Below are 20,561 nucleotides of genomic sequence, written 5' to 3'. Positions count from 1 at the left end.
TGATGTATATGAGATACAATTTACCCTCTTGCTCTTCTATCTGATTTATTCATCTCATCTGTTGCCCACCCTAGGCTTCCTCACACCTTCCCAGTCTTGTTCCTTACCCCACTTCATCAGCCCCTTAATCCAGTGACTCTGGCCTTCTTGCTGTTGTGCCTTATTCCATCTCTTGACTTTGAGTATTTTCAATGATTGTCCTCTATGGCTATAACTCTTACAATTATCTAATTGTCCAGTCATCTAATCTCTCTGAGATTATACACCAGGTTTTCAGGTAAACACCTTTTTCAGAATTCTTCTTAAACTGCGTCTTCCATTACACTGTACACTCCTTGGGAGTAGGGACTGTTTTTTTCCCCTTTCTTTGTATTCCTCGCATTTCGAGTAGTGCCTCGCATACAGTAGAACCTGAATGAATTCTATTTGCTTGGTATGGCTTTGGATTTGAAGTGTTATTGCTGACTCCTTTCTTAAAATTTTCCATTTGTGAATTTCTAATATACTTACTACTATTTTTCTTACTTTGAAGATACTGTTTGTGGTACTTGTGTATATATACGTAGACAATTTTCCTCCTTTCGTTTTTAAGCCCTTTTTAGAACCTGTTATTGCCTTTTTTTAAAGAAAATCTTAAATCATGGAAGACTTACTCAACAAGAAGGTAAAATGAAGCCCAGTGATAACCTAACAGCCTACCCATGGACCTGGGTCACGCTCTCCCATCGGTGAACATGGTGCCCATGGAGAAGCGTGAACATGAACCTTCGCACACCAGCAGGTTAGCGTATGAGTAGGAATCCCAGTTTACTCAGAGCAACTTACACTTCTGAATTTCAACATTTAATCTCTTTGGGAAAAGTATGCATCACCTGATGAGTGTGGCCACTTCTCTTCCTGAGCAGAGTCACTTATTACCTACATTGTAATCTCAGGCTGCTAAAGGTCTTTGTGTGAAACCAGACGTCTAAGCCTGGTGTCTGTAGAACTATTCAGGTTGGCTCACTTATCTGGGATTTGAGACAGTATTAGCTCTCTAAGCAAAATGGCCTGTGATAGGCTCCTTCCCTGGACTATTATGAGGGTTTTCTTCCCTCTCCCCACTTTCACTGGCAGAAGAGAGCAGACAGCCTCCACTTTTCTTTCTCCAGCTAACTCTATAAACAGCAGAGGATTTTTATTTCCTTTAATCAGCCCTTTTCTGACCACTGGGTTTTTTAACCTGCCTTCCCTCTTATTGTCCCCAAACCCCCAAACTCTACCTCCTACTTCCTGCTTCCTTGATGGGTAAGATAGACTTCTGTTCTCAACTGAGTGTGTATATATAGTCTTCCTTTCTTGAACCAGTTCAAATGAGAGTGAGGTTCAAGTGTCTTCCTCCCCTCCCCCCCTTCTCCATCATTAAAAGTTCTTCCTTGTGTGCCTCTTTTATGTGAGATACTTTCCATTCTTCTCCCTTCCCCTTCTCTTTCCTAACCATCTGTTCTTTTCAGATATCCCACCATCATAGACATATGCCCATGACCCCTATCTACATTTGCTCCTAACTGCCCTAATGATGATAAAGTTCTTAGGGGTTACATGCATCATCTTCTCATGTAGGAGAATTGCCAGGCCTAGAGGCCTGTGTGGGCTACCCGAGTCTTTCTTACCTCACCTCCGAGGTCTTCGGCTGGCCACGCCGGATGCACATATGAGAGAAAGGACGTTCCAGAGTCGAACAAGGGTTGAGCTTTATTTCAGGGTCTCAGTTACAAGTGCAGGGGGGTCTTCCTTAGGAGGAAGAGGGGGAGATTTCCTAAGGAGGCTAAGATCTTAAGGGATTGGAAGTAGAAGTACAAGCGGGGAGAGAGGGGGAGGGGAGAGAGAAGAGAAGAGAAGCGGAGCCTACTGTCCTCTTGGCTCCTCACGTGCTAAGAGCTTTCAGGCTTCCTCAATCCTACTTAACTCTCCAGCAGCATAGTTTGCATCTAAATACCGTGCTGTTAGATAACAATAGTGTGCCCAGATCCGGGATGACCTCGAGGGCAGGGAGACTCCACCCATCACGTATCTCCCGGGGAGAGGCGGAAATACCCGAGCTAGCCGAGCTAGCTCAGTCTGACCTTCTCGAATCCCTGCTGTTCATGGAGGGCCTCGTAAGACTCTAAGATTTAGAAGTCCCACTTTTACCCGCCCGAGACCATCCACACGGATTTGAGCTTCCAATCCCAACAGAGAATAAACAGTTTATATAAATTCCTTAGGATTTCTCTCTCAAGTTTACCTTTTTATTCTTCTTTTGAGCTTTGTGTGAATGTCAGATTTTCCATTCATCTCTGGTCTTTTCACCAGGAATACTTGGAAGTTCTTTTTTTGTTGTTAAGTGTCCATTTTTTCCCCTTGTAGGATTCTGTTTAGTTTATTCTTGGTTGTAATCTTAGCTTCTTTACTTTGGAATGTCATACTCTAAGCCGTCTCCATTCCTGTATAGTGGTAGCTGCTAAATCTTTTGTGATCCTGGCAGTGGCTCCATGATATTTGAATCCTTCTTTCTGGTTGTTTTTTGTATATTCTGCTTGATCTGGAAGTTCTGGAATTTGATCACAGTATTCCTGAAAGTTTTCATTTTGGGATCTCTTTCAGGAGGTGATTGGTGGATTCTTTTATAATTTGTTGAAATGTGGTATGTAGTCTCTTTTTTTTATCATGGTTTTCATGTAGTCCCACAATTCTTAAATTGTCACCTCTTTGATTTGTTTTGTAGATCCATTGCTTTTCCTGTGAGATATTTTACATTTCTATTTTTATACTCTTTTGACTTTGTTTTTATTGTTTCATAATGTCTTATGGACATCAGGCTGGCTTCCACCTAGCTTCTACTTGACCTGTTCTAATTTTTAAGGGATGATTGTTTTGAGGTCTGATGTAAAGGTCTGAAAGAGCTGCTGTGAAAAATGAAGATGTGAAAATGAGATGACTTCATTTCCTTTCCCACATCTTAGAGGACTACGTTATTGACCCATCTGAAAGCAGTCTCCTCCATTTCTCAATGACTATCCTGTTCCAACTTCTCTGCTGACCACCAGTCTTGTATGTCAAACAGGATTGACAGCAGACATCTTAAACTCAAATATATGCAAAATGGAACTCATTATCATTCCCCCTCAACCCTTCTTTCCCCCATCTCCAAGCTGTCACTTCTGCAGAATTTCTTGAGTATGCCCCTTTCTCTTGAGCAATCCACCAGCCTGCTGAGGGCCTCATCAGCTCACTCATGGTCTGTTGCAATAGCCTCCTGGTGGGTCTGCCTTTTAAGTTCTAACAAAATTCCTGCCTTCTACAGGAAACCTTCCCCAATCCTTCTTAATTCTATTGCTTTCCCTCTGTTGATTATTTATTTATCCTGTATATTATTTATTTGCTCCTCCATAAGATTGTGAGCTCTTTGAGAGCAATGACTGCATCTACTTCTCTTTGTATCTCTAGTGCTTAGTTACCATGGTACTTTGGTACATAGTTGGCATTTAATAAATGTTTATTGACAACTGACGGTGATGCAAACAAGATCAGAGTTATTTTCCTCTTAAAGGCTAGGTACTTTATCTCTCTTCATAACTGGCTCACCCGGAAAAACAAAAAGAGAGCTTCAGATCCCTGCAGGAGTCGACACATTCAAGTCTCTTGGATGGATGCTGTGGTTTTGTGGAGGTTGTTTCTTTCCTTCCGTCACCGGAAGGGCCATCTTAGGTGGCTTGAAGGCTGCTGGGTCTTTACAGTTCTTGTAGCCTGAACTCAAATGATCTCCATTGATGTCTCTGTAAGACTGGACGCTGAAACCCGAGTTGGATTCCTTAAGGCTTCTTGGTCCAAAAAGGCTTCATTTTTCAGATGAGGTTTTGTCTTTGTCTCCATGCTGCTGACATCTAGACCAGGTAAGAAAGTAGAAGATCCATGAGTAAACCAGCCTCTGGGCATTTGCTTGGGAGAAGAATGAGGTGTACTACTTGGAGAAGACTGGCTTGAAGCAGTCATTCATTTCTCCATTTTGTAACTTCAGTTTATGGACTGCCTCGGCCACATGGTGGTACTTGTTTTCTTCTACAGTGAGGCCTTTATGGAGAGTGTATCTTGCGTCTGTCAGTTAGAGAATTCATGACGACATGTAGCCTTGACCTTCACCACTGGGGCCTTATTCATTTGGTCACTAGAATCTGTGGAGGTTACAGAGAACTAATTTCTGCTTCATTTCCTTGCAAAGCTGTTGGTACTTCTGATTTGGGATGGCCAGCTTTTTCTACAGAACCATACTTACACATGTCAGATGGAGTGGAGTCATTGGTGTGGAATCCTCCAGGACATCCTCATAACTGAATGCCCAATAATACATTCCAGTTGATTGACAAAGACATCTTGCCTGTTTATACTGTGTGCTCAGTAGCAGACACATCTGGCTCTCTGGATGATGCCATGAAAGACTGTGATCCAGCTGTTTCTCTACATAGATTTCTAGCACTTTGACTCCCACCGTGAAAGACTATGTATGGAAGTTATGCAGATAGGACAAAGATGTCAAAAAGGAAGGTTCTGCAGCTAGTGATGAACTAGCAAAGAGTCCCAAGCAGCTCTCATGCAGAGGCTGTACAGACAGGTGGGTTTCCATGAGGAGAGGTGTGGATGGAGGAGAAAATGGGGGGGAAGAGATTATCCACAGCCTGAGGCTTTGTCCACAGACAGGAAGCTGAGGCTTATAAGGCTCTAGGCCCCCGTCATTACCTAAGTGCCAAAGCATGGGGCAAATTGATGCCATGATGCAAGTAGTACCAAGACCCAAATGGACCTCAGCTGGGAAAAGTAGAGTGAAGAAAAAAAATAGTATTTCTTAATATTTTCAGTTCTCCTAAAAAACACAACTGCTTCTACAAGGTCTTTAAATCAGAAAATGAGTTTGTTGTTTATTCTACAGGTCATATATGGTGCCACAAACCTTTCAAAATGGAAGTGATATTGTTAGATTTGTACTTTATTAAGGTTATGTGACAGATGTGAGTGGAGGATGGATTAGAAATGGGACTGCCTGGAAGGTGGGAGTCTAATTAGGAAGGTTGTAAAATCATTCAAGCAAGAGGTAAGTAACAGGAATGAATGAATGTAGTGAGTAGAAAGAAGAAAAGCTACATAGGATAGCTTATGGAGATGAAATTAAGCCCTGACAACTTATTTAATATGGTCAGCAAGGAAGAGAAATCTAGTTGAGGATGACCATGAAGTTGTAAACCTGAGTGACTGGAAGCATTTTAACAGAAATAGAGAAGTGTACTATCTTTGACAAGACAACCCCAAATGTGGTCACAGAGTTGGATACAACCGAAAATCACTGAACAAGGAGAGGCTTTGGTTTAAATGTCTGTTTGTAGATACTGAGGACAGAAGGATATGGAAAAACTCATCAAGGACTTTTTTCTCCCATGGTTTCAACCAAGTTGTGATCTAGTTGAAGGATAAAAAATGGAAAGTAAAACATATTAGAATTCATTTTTGATAGAGAAGACAAGTCCAGCAGGGAGGCATAAAAGATCCAGGGAAGCAATGACTTGGAGGAGGATTTTTGGGATGAACTCTGTATAGTAGGGGACATCTGAGCTGGCTTTCGACAGAAGGGAGGAATTTCTAGTGGAGGAGAGATGGCTAGTGGTGGGAGGAGGCTGGGCAGTATCAGAGAACTTAGAATTGTGCAGTTTGGTTAGAGAATAGAGTAGGTGAAGGGGAATAATGTTCAGTGTGGAAACTTAGGTTGGAGCCAACTGGAAAGTCTCGGCTGCTGGGGTGGTGGGTTGTACCTTGCGTATTAAGTAGGGGACATCTGCTAGCAGCCTTTGAGTAGAGGTGTGACTATGCTCTTGGAAGGATGTATGGGAGTGGGTAGGGAGAGATAATTGTGTGATGAAAACTTGAACTATGGTAGCATTAGAGATAGAGTGAGAGAATATTGAAATAGAGGGTATTGAAGGAGAGATAATGAATGAACTTGTAACCTCTTGCGGATCAAGACTGTGTCTTAGTCTCTGTTCAGTCACTATCTCCTCTTATCTATCCTTTTGCTAGCCACATTGATTTTATACTCCTTCCACAGTGTCTCTCCATTCTCTCTTGTCTCAGTCAGGTCTTCATTGTCTTTCACCTAGACAAAAGACTTCTACACTGTCAGCTTGCTTAGTAACTCTGCATTATGCAGTCCATCCTGACCCCAGTGACTGAAGGGATACTCCTAAGTATGAGTCTGACCACATCACTGCCCTGCTCAGTAGCTCCAAAAGTTCCCTATCACCTCTAGAAGCAAATCCGACCTCATCTGTTTGGCATTTGAAGCTCATACTACCTTTTACAACCTTCCTTTCCATGTTTACAAGTTATTACACCCCTTCACATGGTCTCTGGTGTGAGTAAGAGGTGAAGTAGTAGAAACTATATAAATGTACATGGATTTTTCTACTTTGGCTAAGAAAGGGAGGAGAGAAATAGCTTTAGTGATTATGGATTGTAGCGAAGGTTTTTTAACGATGGGGTGTTGTATATATCTGTTGAATCTACTTATACTTCATATGTTGTTTCCGCAGTAAAATATAAACTTGTCAAGGTCAGGGATTATTTGCTTTTTTTTTCATCCTTGACCCTTATTGCAGGGTCTGGCACAGAGGGGTTTAATAAATGTTGGCTGATTGCTTGCTCTGATTTTTCCATCTCTCTGTGTTTTACACACAGGGGATAACGGTTGTGGTATTTCTCTCAAAGTGAACCACAACAATGAGCCATAGAAATGGTATATGTTTGTCTTTAAAAGCTTTTTCTTGGAATCACCTGTGGTGGTGTGCACTGTGCAGGTGAATTACTGGGCTGATGAGTTTTCTCTGTTGTTGAATTTAAATGACACTCTTCGTGTTGATTAGTGACTTGGTCTTTTAAGCATTTTTCTTTTTCACAAAACTAGAAACCAGTCTGAATCTCCTGTCACACTCTATAAGGCTCATTAATTAGGTTCCTTAGTGAATAAATATGGTTAGTTCCTGTTGCATCACATAGATTGACTCTTCCTTTTAAGTTTTTTGATCGATTCATTATTACTGTTTTGAATCAGACTCTTTGAATGTCTTGTGTGTATATACTTTAAATATTTCTTTGGAAGATTGCTATTCTTCTGTGGGAGGTTGTCTTTTGCTGTGGAGTTTTAAGGGCTGAATCCAGGTTAACGGGAGGGAGGAAGGGAAGGGAGAGAGACAGACAGAGAAAACATAGAATGAAACAAAGTCTCTCATCTCTGTATGTTGAACAGAATCTGAAATGATTCTGGATGGAACCTGGTTATTTTGAGCACTGTTCCCAAGGGTACTTCTTCTAGCTTGTTACGTAGAACTGTATTGTGCAGTGTGTAAGAGGTCTTTATTATATCCATTGTTATTTTCAGTTTTTTGATGAGAAAAATTTGCCTGTTCTGGGGATGTGTCCAGAAAACCGGAAAAATACAACAAGTACAAGAGTACACAGTCTTTGAAATTACTGAGTCATTTGCTATAAAATGTTTTGCTTAAATATCTTAGGATTCTATGTAACTTAGTAATGGACTGCACGCAACATGTATTTTTAAAATTAAACGGATAAATATTGCTTGGCTTCTCAATGGGTAGGGAAAGGGGAGAACTTGGAACTCAATTTAAAAAAAATACTGAAAAAAATTAAATTAAAATTTACAAATTGACTAAGAAAACTCCCTGTGTAGGACTTGTGGTATTAATCATGAGTTTGAGTACAGGCAGTAAGTGGGAGAGGGAGGTTCTAAACTTGGGTCCTTTAACTGCAGATCCAGCATTGTTTCCACCTCACCAGAAAAGGCTGTCAGTCTGTATCTATCATTGTAGAAAACGCTTGGAGCAGTAGCATTGTCAGGCTTCCTGTCAGCACTGCTCTTGTGAGAAGAGAGGACATTCTAAAAGCAGGTTCAGGGATGAACTAAGGATTTGAAAGGTCGTTACCTAATTATTGAGCATGTGGCTTGTGTCCTTGTTATGGATCTGGCGTTTAGCCAAAATATGAACCATTTACACTTTGAAGTAGACTATTAGACTTGACCGTTGTGGATGTTTATTTCTAGTTTCTCTTTTCTTTCTGTCAAACAGGGTTTAACGTGTCATTATTGCATGAATCCACCATCTCTTTGGTGCAGCTGCTCCCCCAGCAGGGCAGACCATAAGCCACCCAAGCCTTCTCCAGTAACTCTTACACCTTTCCTCTCTCAATACCCCATAGTCTGCTTCCACTCTAGGTCTTTTAAAATTACATAGGTAGTAAGATTGTATGCAAACTTTCTGTTATTCCTCATGGTTACTAGCCTACCCTCTTTTCTGATTTTACAGTTCCTTTATTTCTTTTATTTCAATTATTGTTCACAGGTTATTGTTGATAATACAGTGAGGCCTACTTATGCCCCTCCTTAAGCCTATGGTGATACCCAGGTATCAAGGTGAGAGATGAAATACGGAAGGAGCAGAAGAGCGAGGAGGTCAATATGGCGGGATTGTAGAGTGCATTGTTATTGGGGAGTAATGTGTAATCAGCTAGGAAAGATAGATTGGAGCTGGATCATTAAAGGCTTTAAATGCCTGGTGTAGAAATTTTGTTTTTTATCTAAAGGACAATGGCAATCCACAGAAGTGTCTTTAGGAGTGTTATGGTCAGTTTTTGGATTTAGAAATATGATATAATTTTGGCAGCTTTGTTGAAAATGGGTTGTGGGAGGAAGAGATGCTGATGTCAAGATACTGACTGAGAGTGAATTGGTGAGAGACTGGACTTCTGGGGTGGGGTGTGAAAGGAAGAAGTGGCCAATTGTAAGAGATGTTGAGGAGGCAGAACTGATGTTCAGCAACTGATTCTGGATGTGGTCGAGGGAAGTGGGGAGTTACAAACTGAGGAAGGCAAAAGGTTGTATTTAGTGGAGAGAGAATGAATTCTGCTATGGATATACTGAGTTTGAGATGTTTGTGGGCCATGTAGGTAGAGACTTTAAGCAAACAGATGGAGCTGCAGAACTCTAGCTCAGAAGAGAGATGAAAGCTGCATGTGCAGATTTGGGAGCCCTATGCAGATGTAATAGTGAATCCATGGGAGTTGTTGATGAGATCACTAAAGAGAAGATGTAAGATGAAAGACTGCTGGGTTCAGGATAGAGCCCTCGGGTTATTGTATTTCACCTTTAAAATTTTGTGGTAGAATTATTTGGGATAGATGGAAAGATTTATTTTCTGTTTCTAAAAATGTTTCTTAGGATTGACTTTCTAGCTAGAGCATCCCCAAGTTTCACTCATGCATTTATTTTATGTCCGTAGGACTTAATATGCTAGCAGTTTCTTTGAATCTTCACAGTACTGAACGGTTTTTAAAAACACATTAGTCAGGGTAGCTTCTGGAGAGTCTGGGCCAGGGGTTTTTTGATTAGCCTTTTGGTGTCACAGACGCTGGCTGTCTGGTGAAGGTGGTGCTCTTCTTAGAATAGTGTTGTAAAATGCATCAAATACAGTTATCAAACTATATAAACAAATTACCACACCCAAACATAGTGCTTCATAGATAAAACAGTTTCATAATACTCTCAGATTTTAAGAGAACTGTTTAAATGTTGGAAAAGACCTATCAGTTTTGAGGTTGTTTATAGATGATGCCACTAAAATGAGTTTTATGCATGTTGAATAATGAACTGTAACCTTATACAAATTCTATAATATTTAACAGAGGTTACTGTAGTTTTTGAATTGTATCAACTTTTAAATAGTTCACCTTCTTCCTAGAATGATTTAAGGATTAAATAGGGAATCCATTTTAAAATTTTTCCAACTTCTTGTGAGCCAGCAGGGATATTATGAATATGCATATTGTGTCCAAAGTTACTACCTTTTGGTAAAGCTTTTCGTCCTTTTAGAAAGCTTTTAAATTACAGGCATTTGGCTGTTTTTTGTAGTTTTTGCCTGGTATTTTATCATAGCGTGACTGGTACAAAGGTGCCAAATGGGTGATACACTGTTAGGTCAGCTGTTTAAAATGTAAAATTATGCAGAATCCCTGAATTAGGAGAAGGGCATGTTTATATCCCCTCCCACGGAATTCCACATTCTTCCACATGAGTACAATGCCGTGTACTCATAAATGCCTATCTAGTAGTTTTATCTCTTCTTCTTTGCCAGATCATCCATCCGTTCTTACTCCCAACTCAATGGAATGGCCGCTACTGTCTCTAAAAAATCTTGAAGACAGAATAGTCTAGGTGCTATTTCTTTGCTTTAGGTAATTGTTGCCATTCTGTGGGAATATGAACTTTGGTCCAGGCTCTTGATTCACAGAGCTTTTTATGGATGTGGCTGTTCTTTAATGAGATGAATTCTTGATCTGCTTGACCAGCATGGTGCATCACAGTACATATGGATGGAGTCTGGCGAAGGTAATGCTGGCAGCACGGACTCCGGACTATTGCTCTGCTTTCATTCTAAAATGAAATTATTACAATATGGTAGTGATTGGATCATTTCTTCCTTAATTGTTCCATAATACCAGAAGTCACAATAATTAATGCTTGATAAAAATTTATGTATTAATGCATTTATTGTATTTGTTACATTCCCTCTTGGTGAATTTTAACATTGGAAGTCAACCTGTTGATTTAAATGTACGTGGGATACACGGTTACTGAGATGGATTTTCATTTTTCATAGCCATTATTTACATTTCATGTATGTGTGAAGTAACAATCGCATGAGTGGATGCAGAATTGGCTTGGGAGCACAAAGGCCCTGGATGCAAGTCCTACCTCTGACACGTACTATTGTGTGACCAAGAATGAGTCCCCTAACCTCTTAGTGACCTAGGAACCTGACTGGATCTTCAGAATTGCTGACCTATGTTGGTAGCAGGTCCTGGTGATTTCCTACACTTGGGAAACCTCAGATTTTTCTCTTCCTCTCTCCTTTACACCCTACCCGTCCTAATAAACATTTCTACATATTCTCATTATCTTTCCAGAGTATATATTGTTCATAGTTTATACAGTTATAAAACTAGCAATGTTTTGTTCATAGTTTTGAAATGGAGTATTTGGAATGAAACGCCATTCATATCATCATCATTAACTATCATTTTGATTTAGATTATCAGTTGCTGGAGAGCAGGGATTTTTTTGTCGTACTTGATTTCTGTTATGTATTGTTTGGGTGACGATAAAAAATATGTGGTGAATGCCATCTTCTAGGATTAAAAGTGTTGTTTACTTGTAAGTCTTGACTTTTGTTCCATATCGATTTCAGATCCTTATCAGATGTACCAAGGTGAAATCTTGTCAGATTTGCAGTTTGTCTCTCCTGGAATGGTGAACATATCTTCACCTGCTGAGCACATGGATTCTGCAAAAGATAATATGGGTATAGTTTCTCCATTTCTATTCATTTTTAATATACATTTTTAAATATCCGCAAACATTTGTTAAGAAGCTACTACATGTAAAGTATTGTACCAAATTCTAGGATACAAAGATGATAAAATGATACAGATTCTGTCCTCAAACAGCTAATAATCTCATTGAGGCGATGACATGACATAACATAGGCATGGTGGGGACAAGATTGAATGAGAAATTTGAGGAATAAGAAATCACTTCCAGAAAAATTACACTTCAGCTTATTAACACTTACAGATAAAATCAGAGATCAAATTTAAATAAAACTATAAACTGTGATTTATGTTTTGATATTTGAAGACACATTAACTCTAACAAAGTAACACTGACAGTGTACTTGCTTTTGTCCCCTTCTGATTGCTCTTGTATTTATTCATTTTCTTAGCCTTAAATTTTGTTGTTGTTGTCATTATCTTCTGATTATCTTTCGTTCCTCCCCTGCAGTCCTTCTTTAAAATTATTTTATTTGTTTTCAGTGTTCTACAGTCACTTCCACATATCTTAGATTTTTTTCCCCTGCCTCTACCTCTTTCCCCCCTCACTCCCCACTCCCTCCCTGAGACAGCATTCAGTTTTATATAGGTTCTACACATCCATTTCTATTAAATACATTTTCACCTTAGTCCTGTTGCATAGAAGAATTAAAATGAATGGGAAAAAATCATAAAACAAACCAAAACATAATACAAAAGAAAATGATCTGCTTCATTCTGCGATCGAGGTCCGTAGTTCTTTCCCTGGGTGTGGAATGCATTTTGCCTTAAGAGACCACTGGGAAATATTTAAGTCCTTGCATTGCAATGAAGTATTGTTTACCAGAAAAATTCCTCACACACTATGGTTGTTGAATATTGATTTAATATCATTATAATCAGGATACTAATAACCAATAATTTTTAATTCTAATGCAGCTGTGACTATCCTTATAAAGACTGGCTCATATGCATATATGCCTTATGTCCTTAAACTTTCCATAGGACTCAGGGAATCTAGGGAATCTAATCGTATAGGGCCTTCATATCTCTGATCAGTTAGAGTAGACTTAACTCAGTTTGGATATCATTGTCTATATGGTTATTATTTTATATTAACTTAGTAAAATTCATCTTGTTCTGTCACATCAGCAGTTACATCAGGTGATTGTCCTTTTGAAATATTTTATAATTGTCCCTTTCTCTCAAACATGGTCATAACCTAACCCCCTCTTACCTTATCACACATACTCCAGTGCCTTCCTGACTGTTCCATGAAAAAGACACTCCATCTCTCTGCTGTGCACATTTTCTCTGTCTTTCCTTCATATTCTCCCTCAGCTCTGACTACTGACCTTCCTGTCTTCCTTTTTAAGTCCTATCTAAAATGTCACTTTCTACAGGAATCCTTCCCTAACGCCTCTTAATACCACTACCTTCCCCCTTTTAGTTATTTCCTCTTTATCCTGTATATATTTGTTTGCATATTTTCTCCTCTGTTCAATGATAAGCTCCTTGACGTCAGGTGCTCTCTTTTGTCCCATTTTGTATCCCTAGATTGAAACACAGTACCTGGCACGTAGTAGGCCCTTAATAAATATTGATTGATTGATTTGAGCCGTCTGGCCTTCCTGTCTCCATTGTATTTTTTCTTATATCGAATTCCATTGCCCGAGTCGCATTGCTAAAATATTTTTTTAATCATTTCACTTCCTTGCATGAGAAAACTAAAAAGGTTCTTCCTTTCTTACCCTATCAAGTCATAACTCTTCTGTTCGTCTTCCAGGATGTGCCATCATCTGCTGTGAACATGTCATATTCACTTCTTCCTTTATGCCCTCATTTACCCAAAGTAAATTCTTCCCCCATCTGGTGTATTCTTGCCCAATTCTCTCCACCCCTTTACGGATGAATTTAAGTTCCACCTGTTCTATGAGGCCTTTGCTGTTACGTCCTGAACTCGCATAGCACCAACTTTTCTCCGTCTTTCAGCTTCTCACTTTCTGCCATGTAAAGAAGGACCCCTCTCGCTGCCAGCTGCTGATGCTCTGTCGTAGTTCTTCTGTTGCACTATTTTGTATATAAGAGTTTATTATCTGTACATTTATGCCGCATGTACTTTTATATATTTGTTGTTTCCACCTGTGAAAATGTAAGCTCATTGAAAGGAGAGCAAGCTCCCGAGTACTTATCTCAAAGCAGGGCATGTCAGAGTTGCTGTTCTTAAGTTGTCTTCACTCCTCCCCTCCCCATGCTGGAACACCTGCTCCTTCAGAGCAGAAACTGTTTCTTCTCTGTTCCTCGCTACATCGGGCACAATGTTTGGTGCATAGTAGTCCACGATAAATTCGTGTTTATTTGATGGAAATTGCTCATTGTAAGCTTTGCAGGTAGATTTTAAAAAGTCAGTGGGCCGGTAAACCCTTTCCCACACTGATTCCCTCATTCCTTTCCCACACTTCATGGTTTTATATTGATACTATATTCCAACAGTTGGCAGTAGCCTAAGTAGTCCAATTTTAGAGAGCATCTTGACAGCTTTTACTTAAATATATACTTGTCTCTGTGAATATCTTTACGCCTTTGGCATGTGTCTTTATACCATTTTGCATGATTAAATTTAAAGTAAAAGTGACTTTTATTGAAGTGTGAATGAAATTTAAAAGGCATGTATTTCTCTGTTTGGGCAGCAGATGTGCCTTCCTATGATTCGTATGTTGCAAGAACTGAGACAGGATTGGGAGGACGCCCTGTGGAAGCCCAGGCTCCTTCTGAGCCATCACCCTTTGTCTTCCTGGAAGAATCTGACCCTCAGCCTCTACAACCCACAGCAGGTAAGCTGGTAGATCTTTTCTACATTAGCTAAATGGCTGTTCATGGTCATTACTAATGGTACAAAAAGTAGTACTCTTGATGAAGTACCACCCTTTGAATTTCCAAACAAAAAAACCAAAAACTTCAAAACTCCACTTTCTGTTTTGAGCTTATTTTCCTAATATCCCATCAGGAGGAATTATGTTAAGCATGTTTCCTTGGAGTAGAATGACAAACGATTCACAATTATGTATAGTAATTTTACTTCCTCTGACAGCGGAGATTCTGACTCATCTAATTTCTTATTGATTTCAGTGATATAATTCTCTCTCTTTTCTACTTTCTTTTGATAACCACTTTTAGGAACCATGACAGAATAGGCAAGATTGCTTTAACCGACAAGCTTAGTTAATTTAACTATGACAAGATTACCTCCCTATGAGAAGAGTGTTCTTTAACTTGAAAAGATTAGCTTTGAAGCTTAGAACTTCCATGATAGCTAATTATGTATCTGAACTTTTTTTTTTTTAATTTAGAGCCACTCAAGGACATTGAGATGGAGGTGGAATCAAGTAAAGAGGCACCGTCAGTGAAGGAGGTGGAAATGACCCTGACACCATCCATGGAAGTGGAGAAAGCACCAACAGTGGAGATGGCACCAGTCAAGGAGGTGAAGAGTGAACCAGCTGTGGAGGAGGCATCAGTCAAGGAGGAGGTAGAGGATGAACAAGTTTTGGAAGTGGTATCAGTCGAGATGTTAGAAGATGAACCAGCTGTGGAGGTGGCATCAGTCAAAGAGGTGGAGGATAAGCCAACTTTAGAGGTAGCACCAGGCAGAGGGAATCAGGCAGAACAAAACACACAGATGGCACCAACTCAACAGACCCAAGAGGTACTGTCTGTGGATATGGAACTGACCGAGGAGACTGAGGTGATACCAGCCAAGGAAACCCAGGGGGCACCAACTGTTGAGGTGGTGAAGATGCCAGCTGTGGAGGTGGAACCAACCACAGAAGCCCAACAGGCACCTGCCATGGAGTTGACACTGACCAGGGAGGCAGACATGGTAACCACACCAGCCAAGGAGGTTAAAGTAGAGAAAACAAGTGACATTCAGAGACTGGCATCTCCCCAGGCCAAAGGGATTCTGGCTTTCTTGGACTCACCAGGTAGGGGGGATGTGATTGCTCTAGCTCTTGCTATATGGTTTGTTTTGTTTTGTTTTTTTCTATTGAGATGCAGTTTGAAGAATTACCCAGAGTTTTTATCCCTAGAATGTAAAGTTAGTTGATTCAAGGAATATGTAGAATTAGCGTTCCTTTATGGGAAGAAGAGAGAAAAGGCACACGAGTTGGAATTAAGAAGGATCTTGTTCCTTCCTTACATGTGAAATGTCTGTGGCTTTTTATTTTCCTCTTCCTCTTTTTAGGCAGTGAAGTGACTCCTCGTGGAGACTGGAATAAGTTTTAATCTTTGATTTTTCTCAGAAATGTAGAGATTAGATATGAAGCTGTCATTGTTCTCAAGAGACACACATAATTTTGTGGAGCTGGAGATGAGTCAGAAAAAAAATTGATTGAAAATCAATCAGTAAACACTCATTAGATGCCTCCTATGGACCAGGTCCTGTGCTGAGTGTTGAGAGTTCAGAAAGAAGCAAAAGGTAGTCCCTGCCACTGAGGAGCTCACAGTCTGCAAACAGAAAAGTTAAGTGTGGGATAAATAAGAAACATGGAGCAGAGAGAGTGCCCTAGGAGGAGTTAGGGAAGTCTTCTTGTAGAAGGTGGAATTTTAGTTGGGATTTAAAGTAAGTCATGGAGGTCATTCGTTGGAGTGGAAGAGGAAGAATTTAGGCATTGGGGATAGCCAGAAATAATGCCTGAAGCTGAAAGGTGGAAGAGAATGGAGGCCAATGTCCCAGGACAAAAGAATATGTGTGCAGGAGTCAGGTTTAAGAAGTCTGAAAATGTAGGGTGTTAAACTCTAAAAGGCTTGAGTGCCAAACAGAGCATTTTGTACTTCATCCTGAAGAAATTGGGACTCACTGGAGTTTATGGAATAGGGGGAATGACATGATCAGGCATGTGCTTTAGGAAATTCACTTTTATCGCTGGATGGAGGATGAAACGGATTGGGGAAAAGCTTGACTCCAGCATCCCCCCAGAAGGCTGTTGCAATAATCCAGGCGTGAAATGGTGAGGGGTCTCCACCAGTGTTGTAGCGGTGTCAGAGGAGAGAAGGGAGACGTTGCAGAGGTGAAATTGACAAACCTTGGAGAGCACGAAGGTAGTGAGAAATCCAGGATGACTCCTGGGTTGCAGACCTGAGAGGTGGAAGGATAGCGTTGCACTCATGGGCAACCTGTAGGGAGTCAGGAAGGAACCAGAGTGGACATAAATGATAGAATTCCATTGGAGGCACTCCATTGGAGGATACAGGAATTGAATCATTTTAGCAGGTCAGGGGACTTGCCATGGTAAGGCTACTCTATCACATAAGAAAGGAATGAAGGAGGAGAGAGTGGCAAAAGGCATCTGAGTGAAGTGAGATGAGGAAGAGAAGAGGGAGCTGATCTGTTTTTTTCTGTGAAATAGAAAACATGTTTCTCAGCTGAATTAGAGAGGGGGAGTCATAGGAGGCTTGAATGGTATATATGGAGAATGGAATAGTGATTTTATAAGACAGGCTTAATAGGATTGCCTAGCAGCAGCAAAGTCCCACTTGAGGTGTTTTAACACAAATTTGTAGCAGATTCAGTCAATAATTCCTTTTATTTTTTTCCACCTTTGCTCAGTAGCACATGTGTAGGATAAAAGACAGTGAATGGTGGGAGTGATCTAAGGCTGAGGCTTAGCAGACTGCAGTGAGCAAAATGATAGGGAGCTGGACACTAAGATTAGGAAAAGTGTCTTGATGAATTGCCCAATAGGTGAAGGTGGAGAAAAGAGGAGAGTCTGAGTAGTGTGGGGCAGATGGCCTTGGAGAGACTTTAGGGGTCATCAAATGATTGGACTTCATGATGTGGGCATGGTATTTGTTAAAGGGAAGTGGGGAAGAAAGGTGAAAAGCCAAGAAATAGGTCGTGCATGGAAAGTGAGTGGTAAGGGTGATTGAGTGAGAGTTAAGTATACCTATTGAAGTCCTCTAATATGAAGGCAAAAGTTGGGGACAAGAGAAAAATTGTGTAATGTACCAAACTTATTGAGGAAGCAGAGGGAATGACTTGGGAGTTTGTAGACAAGAGATACTAGGATTTTGACTGGGTGGCAAGATATGCATAGCTTGAATCTCTAATGGAGAGAGGTTACTGAGTGATGATCATAGAGAGAACGTGGAAGTGAGGAACAAGGAATAATCCATTTCCCTTGCCTTGGTCAGTGAGCAGACTGAAATGAGTCAGTGTGTTGCCATACTGGAAAGAATAGCCAGGAAGGTGGTCAAGGGAAGTCGAATTTTAGTAATAGCTAGTACTTGCTAGTAGTGGGAGAAAACAGATTTAGATGAAGTAAAGTTTCTTGCCAATAAAACAGGCATTCCAGAGGGTACAGTGGAAGGGGGTGGGAGTTGTTTGATTGGACCTTTGGAAGGAGAGGGTTACGGGGTTGGTGGGCATAGGGAATAGGATTTGTATGACGACTCATAGGGGTTCAGAATCACTGGGATTTGCTTATTTAATGGGAGATGCACTCTTCAGAAAAGGTTGGAGAAGGGTCTGAAGACAAGCGTAGTATGAGATGGGAGGCACACGTCCCAATTCCTGTTCCCTCCAAAGGCTGTAGATTAAGCATCAGAGAATACATCAAGAGACTAAGGTCTCCCATTTATTAATTGGTTTCCATATTTTAAAAAATATATATATATAAATATTTTGTTGCAATTGAGTAAAGTTTTCAAAAAATAAATATTGCAAAATTAATGCAGAAATTATGTAGTTATTTCCTTTAAATGCAGAGTCCATCACTGTGGAAGGACGTGACCTCATCAAGCTTTTCCAAATATAACAGAGCCTTTGCGAAATGCTTTTTATGCATCAGAAACCTGGAGGATGTTTTTATTTAATAGCACTTAGCTTCAGTTTAAACAGGCTTTATAATCGAAGCTTTGGAATGAGCGGTTCAAATGTCCTATTTTTGAAATAGAGAAACCCTGAATCATTTTCAAACTTTGATCTTTTCATATGTTACTTTTAGAAGAAATAGTCAGCTAAGTCATGAACTGCAGCTTCATTACTCCTAGATGCTGTTAGAATGTAAAGCTACTGTTAGGCCTTCTGATGAGGACTGCAGTCTTGGGGTAGCTGTGGAAGTCATTAAAATTTACCATTGGGTAGTGAATGTTTTTGCATTAACTCTGGCGTACTGTTGTGGGATAGAATTATGACCAAATTCAGTCTTCTTTCCTTTGCAAAAATCTGATTGGTTTGGATGTGAGAATGTGCAAATTACCTGGGTTTGAAAAGGTCCTTCCAGATTTAGAGAGCTTCTTTTAAAATCTCTGCCAAGATCAGTATTGTTTCTCCACATATCGGATGCCATCAGTAAACTAAAGAAATTTGATTCTTAATAGGTAGCTGTGATATTGGCTGGTGCATATAAATCTTCCTGTAATACAGTGTGTATTCTGAATAATCAAAGTTTGGGGCACTTGGCATTTGATTCCAGCTGTCCTCATGACCAAGTTGATTGGCTGTCAGCGTATTGCCCTATAGAGATGGATCTCTGTGTCGTCTTTCGTCTTTTCCTCATTCCTGGTTTGTTAGGTTTTCCTATTTTTATATACCATTTGCTTGTCTGATGTTTTTGACCATAGAAATTTGGAAATGTTTTAGGTTTAAACTTCCCCTTTATTTTTTGAGGCTGAACTTTTACTTTGTAAGGAGAAGAGAAAGAGATTTTTCATTTCAAGCACTGTCTTGATCTTCTACAAAGTTTTCTAGTGGTCACAGATTTGTTTACCTTTCTGGGGAAGTGTTGTTTTGACATTGTAAAAAATTCCATACTTTCTGGTGTGTGTTGGTAGAGTCTGCAGTGTAATAATTACTTGGAGAACAAATCCATTAGTACAGTTCATTCTTTTACTAGGAAGAGGCAGGTATACTAGTAGTAGTCATTGATTTTGAAACAACGCTAGAATGAATAGTCATCTTTGTAGCAGGTATATTGTTCCTCACATTGTAATTGAGGGACCTTAAAGACCTGTTGCTTGAATGGAGTTGATAATAGTTTTGAAACCCTAGATTTATGAATTTTAATCCTGACAGTGGTTTACTATTCAGCAAAATTCCCATTTCAGTTAATACATACTAATAAAGCCCTATGGTGAAAAAAATTGAGCATGAAGTATACTTTGTTAACACACATTTATTGAGTTCCTACTACTAGCTGACTGGAATGAAAAAAACAAAATACAATCCTTTTTCAAACTTGCAATTATAATCTAGATGGAGACAAGAAAAATTCATAGAAGTATAATTAACTGTGGCTACGGAACGTACCACTTGCACTCATTAAACCTTAATGATTGGCAAAGAAGAAAGATAGAAGCAAATTCCCTCCTGAGGATTTTTTGAAAACTGCTATATATGGTCAGTGTTCTTGTAGTGAAGGGAGAAGGATGGGTATGTATCTAAATGGCATTCTTATTTGCCTCATTGAATATCCGTTTGGCTCTTTTCGCGTGATGCTTCCACAATGAATCAACTGAATTTCTTATTGCTTTGTACTCAGAGTCCCCTCAGATACCTGGCATGGACAGTTTGCAACCACTGCAAGAACAGGGAGTTGCTTCTCCTAATACAGATGTTAAAGTGACTGACATGGATCATTTTGAACAAGCAGGTAAGTGCAGGACTTCTTGGGGAACCAGCGTCAGAGCTCTTGTGGCAGAGACCTAGGAGCACTACCTTTGGATTCCTTAAAGGCATGATGAGCTTGACTCTTATTAGTTGTTTATTAACTTCGTTATTTAGTAACTTTGTGACCTTGGACACATCACTTTGCTTTCTCTTTCTTGCAAAATAAGGAAATTAAAATGAATTTCTAAGATTTTCTTCCACACTGAATCCTATGGATGCTACGTGCAGTTCTCCTGATCTTGTACCATACTGCAACATTAGGAACGAAGGGAACACTGAAAAAGTTTGTCACATTTGGACCTGGATAAAAAGATCAGACGTTTATTTAGAGGTAGAAAGTGGGCATCAGTCTGACCCCTTCTTATTTTGTAACTGAGTGGAACTGGAGGCCAGGGCTGTTAAGTGATTTAACCTAAACTCACAGGTATGTAGAAGCCATGTTTCTTTG

At 39.9% G+C, this 20,561-nt stretch overlaps 1 protein-coding gene and 1 pseudogene across 15 annotated transcripts in view; one reads left to right on the top strand and one right to left on the bottom strand.

The window, feature by feature from the left end:
• MAP4 (microtubule associated protein 4) overlaps positions 1-20,561 on the top strand; it is a 236,621-nt gene that overhangs the window by 140,921 nt on the left and 75,139 nt on the right. For 12 of the 15 annotated variants that reach the window (XM_072654011.1, XM_072654020.1, XM_072654047.1 and 9 more), the window contains 4 exons: positions 11,325-11,438; positions 14,136-14,279; positions 14,796-15,428; positions 19,986-20,096. In XM_072654011.1, coding sequence (XP_072510112.1) covers positions 11,325-11,438; positions 14,136-14,279; positions 14,796-15,428; positions 19,986-20,096 — 1,002 coding nt within the window. The remainder of the gene's footprint in view (positions 1-11,324; positions 11,439-14,135; positions 14,280-14,795; positions 15,429-19,985; positions 20,097-20,561) is intronic. The other 3 variants (XM_072653985.1, XM_072653993.1, XM_072654001.1) reach the window with 1 other exon arrangement.
• On the bottom strand, positions 3,629-4,451 carry LOC140528912 (putative monooxygenase p33MONOX pseudogene; annotated as a pseudogene).

Source organism: Notamacropus eugenii, chromosome 1 (genome assembly GCF_028372415.1).
Source record: "Notamacropus eugenii isolate mMacEug1 chromosome 1, mMacEug1.pri_v2, whole genome shotgun sequence".
Classification (NCBI taxonomy): domain Eukaryota; kingdom Metazoa; phylum Chordata; class Mammalia; order Diprotodontia; family Macropodidae; genus Notamacropus; species Notamacropus eugenii.
This window is presented reverse-complemented; position numbering and strand designations above follow the sequence as displayed.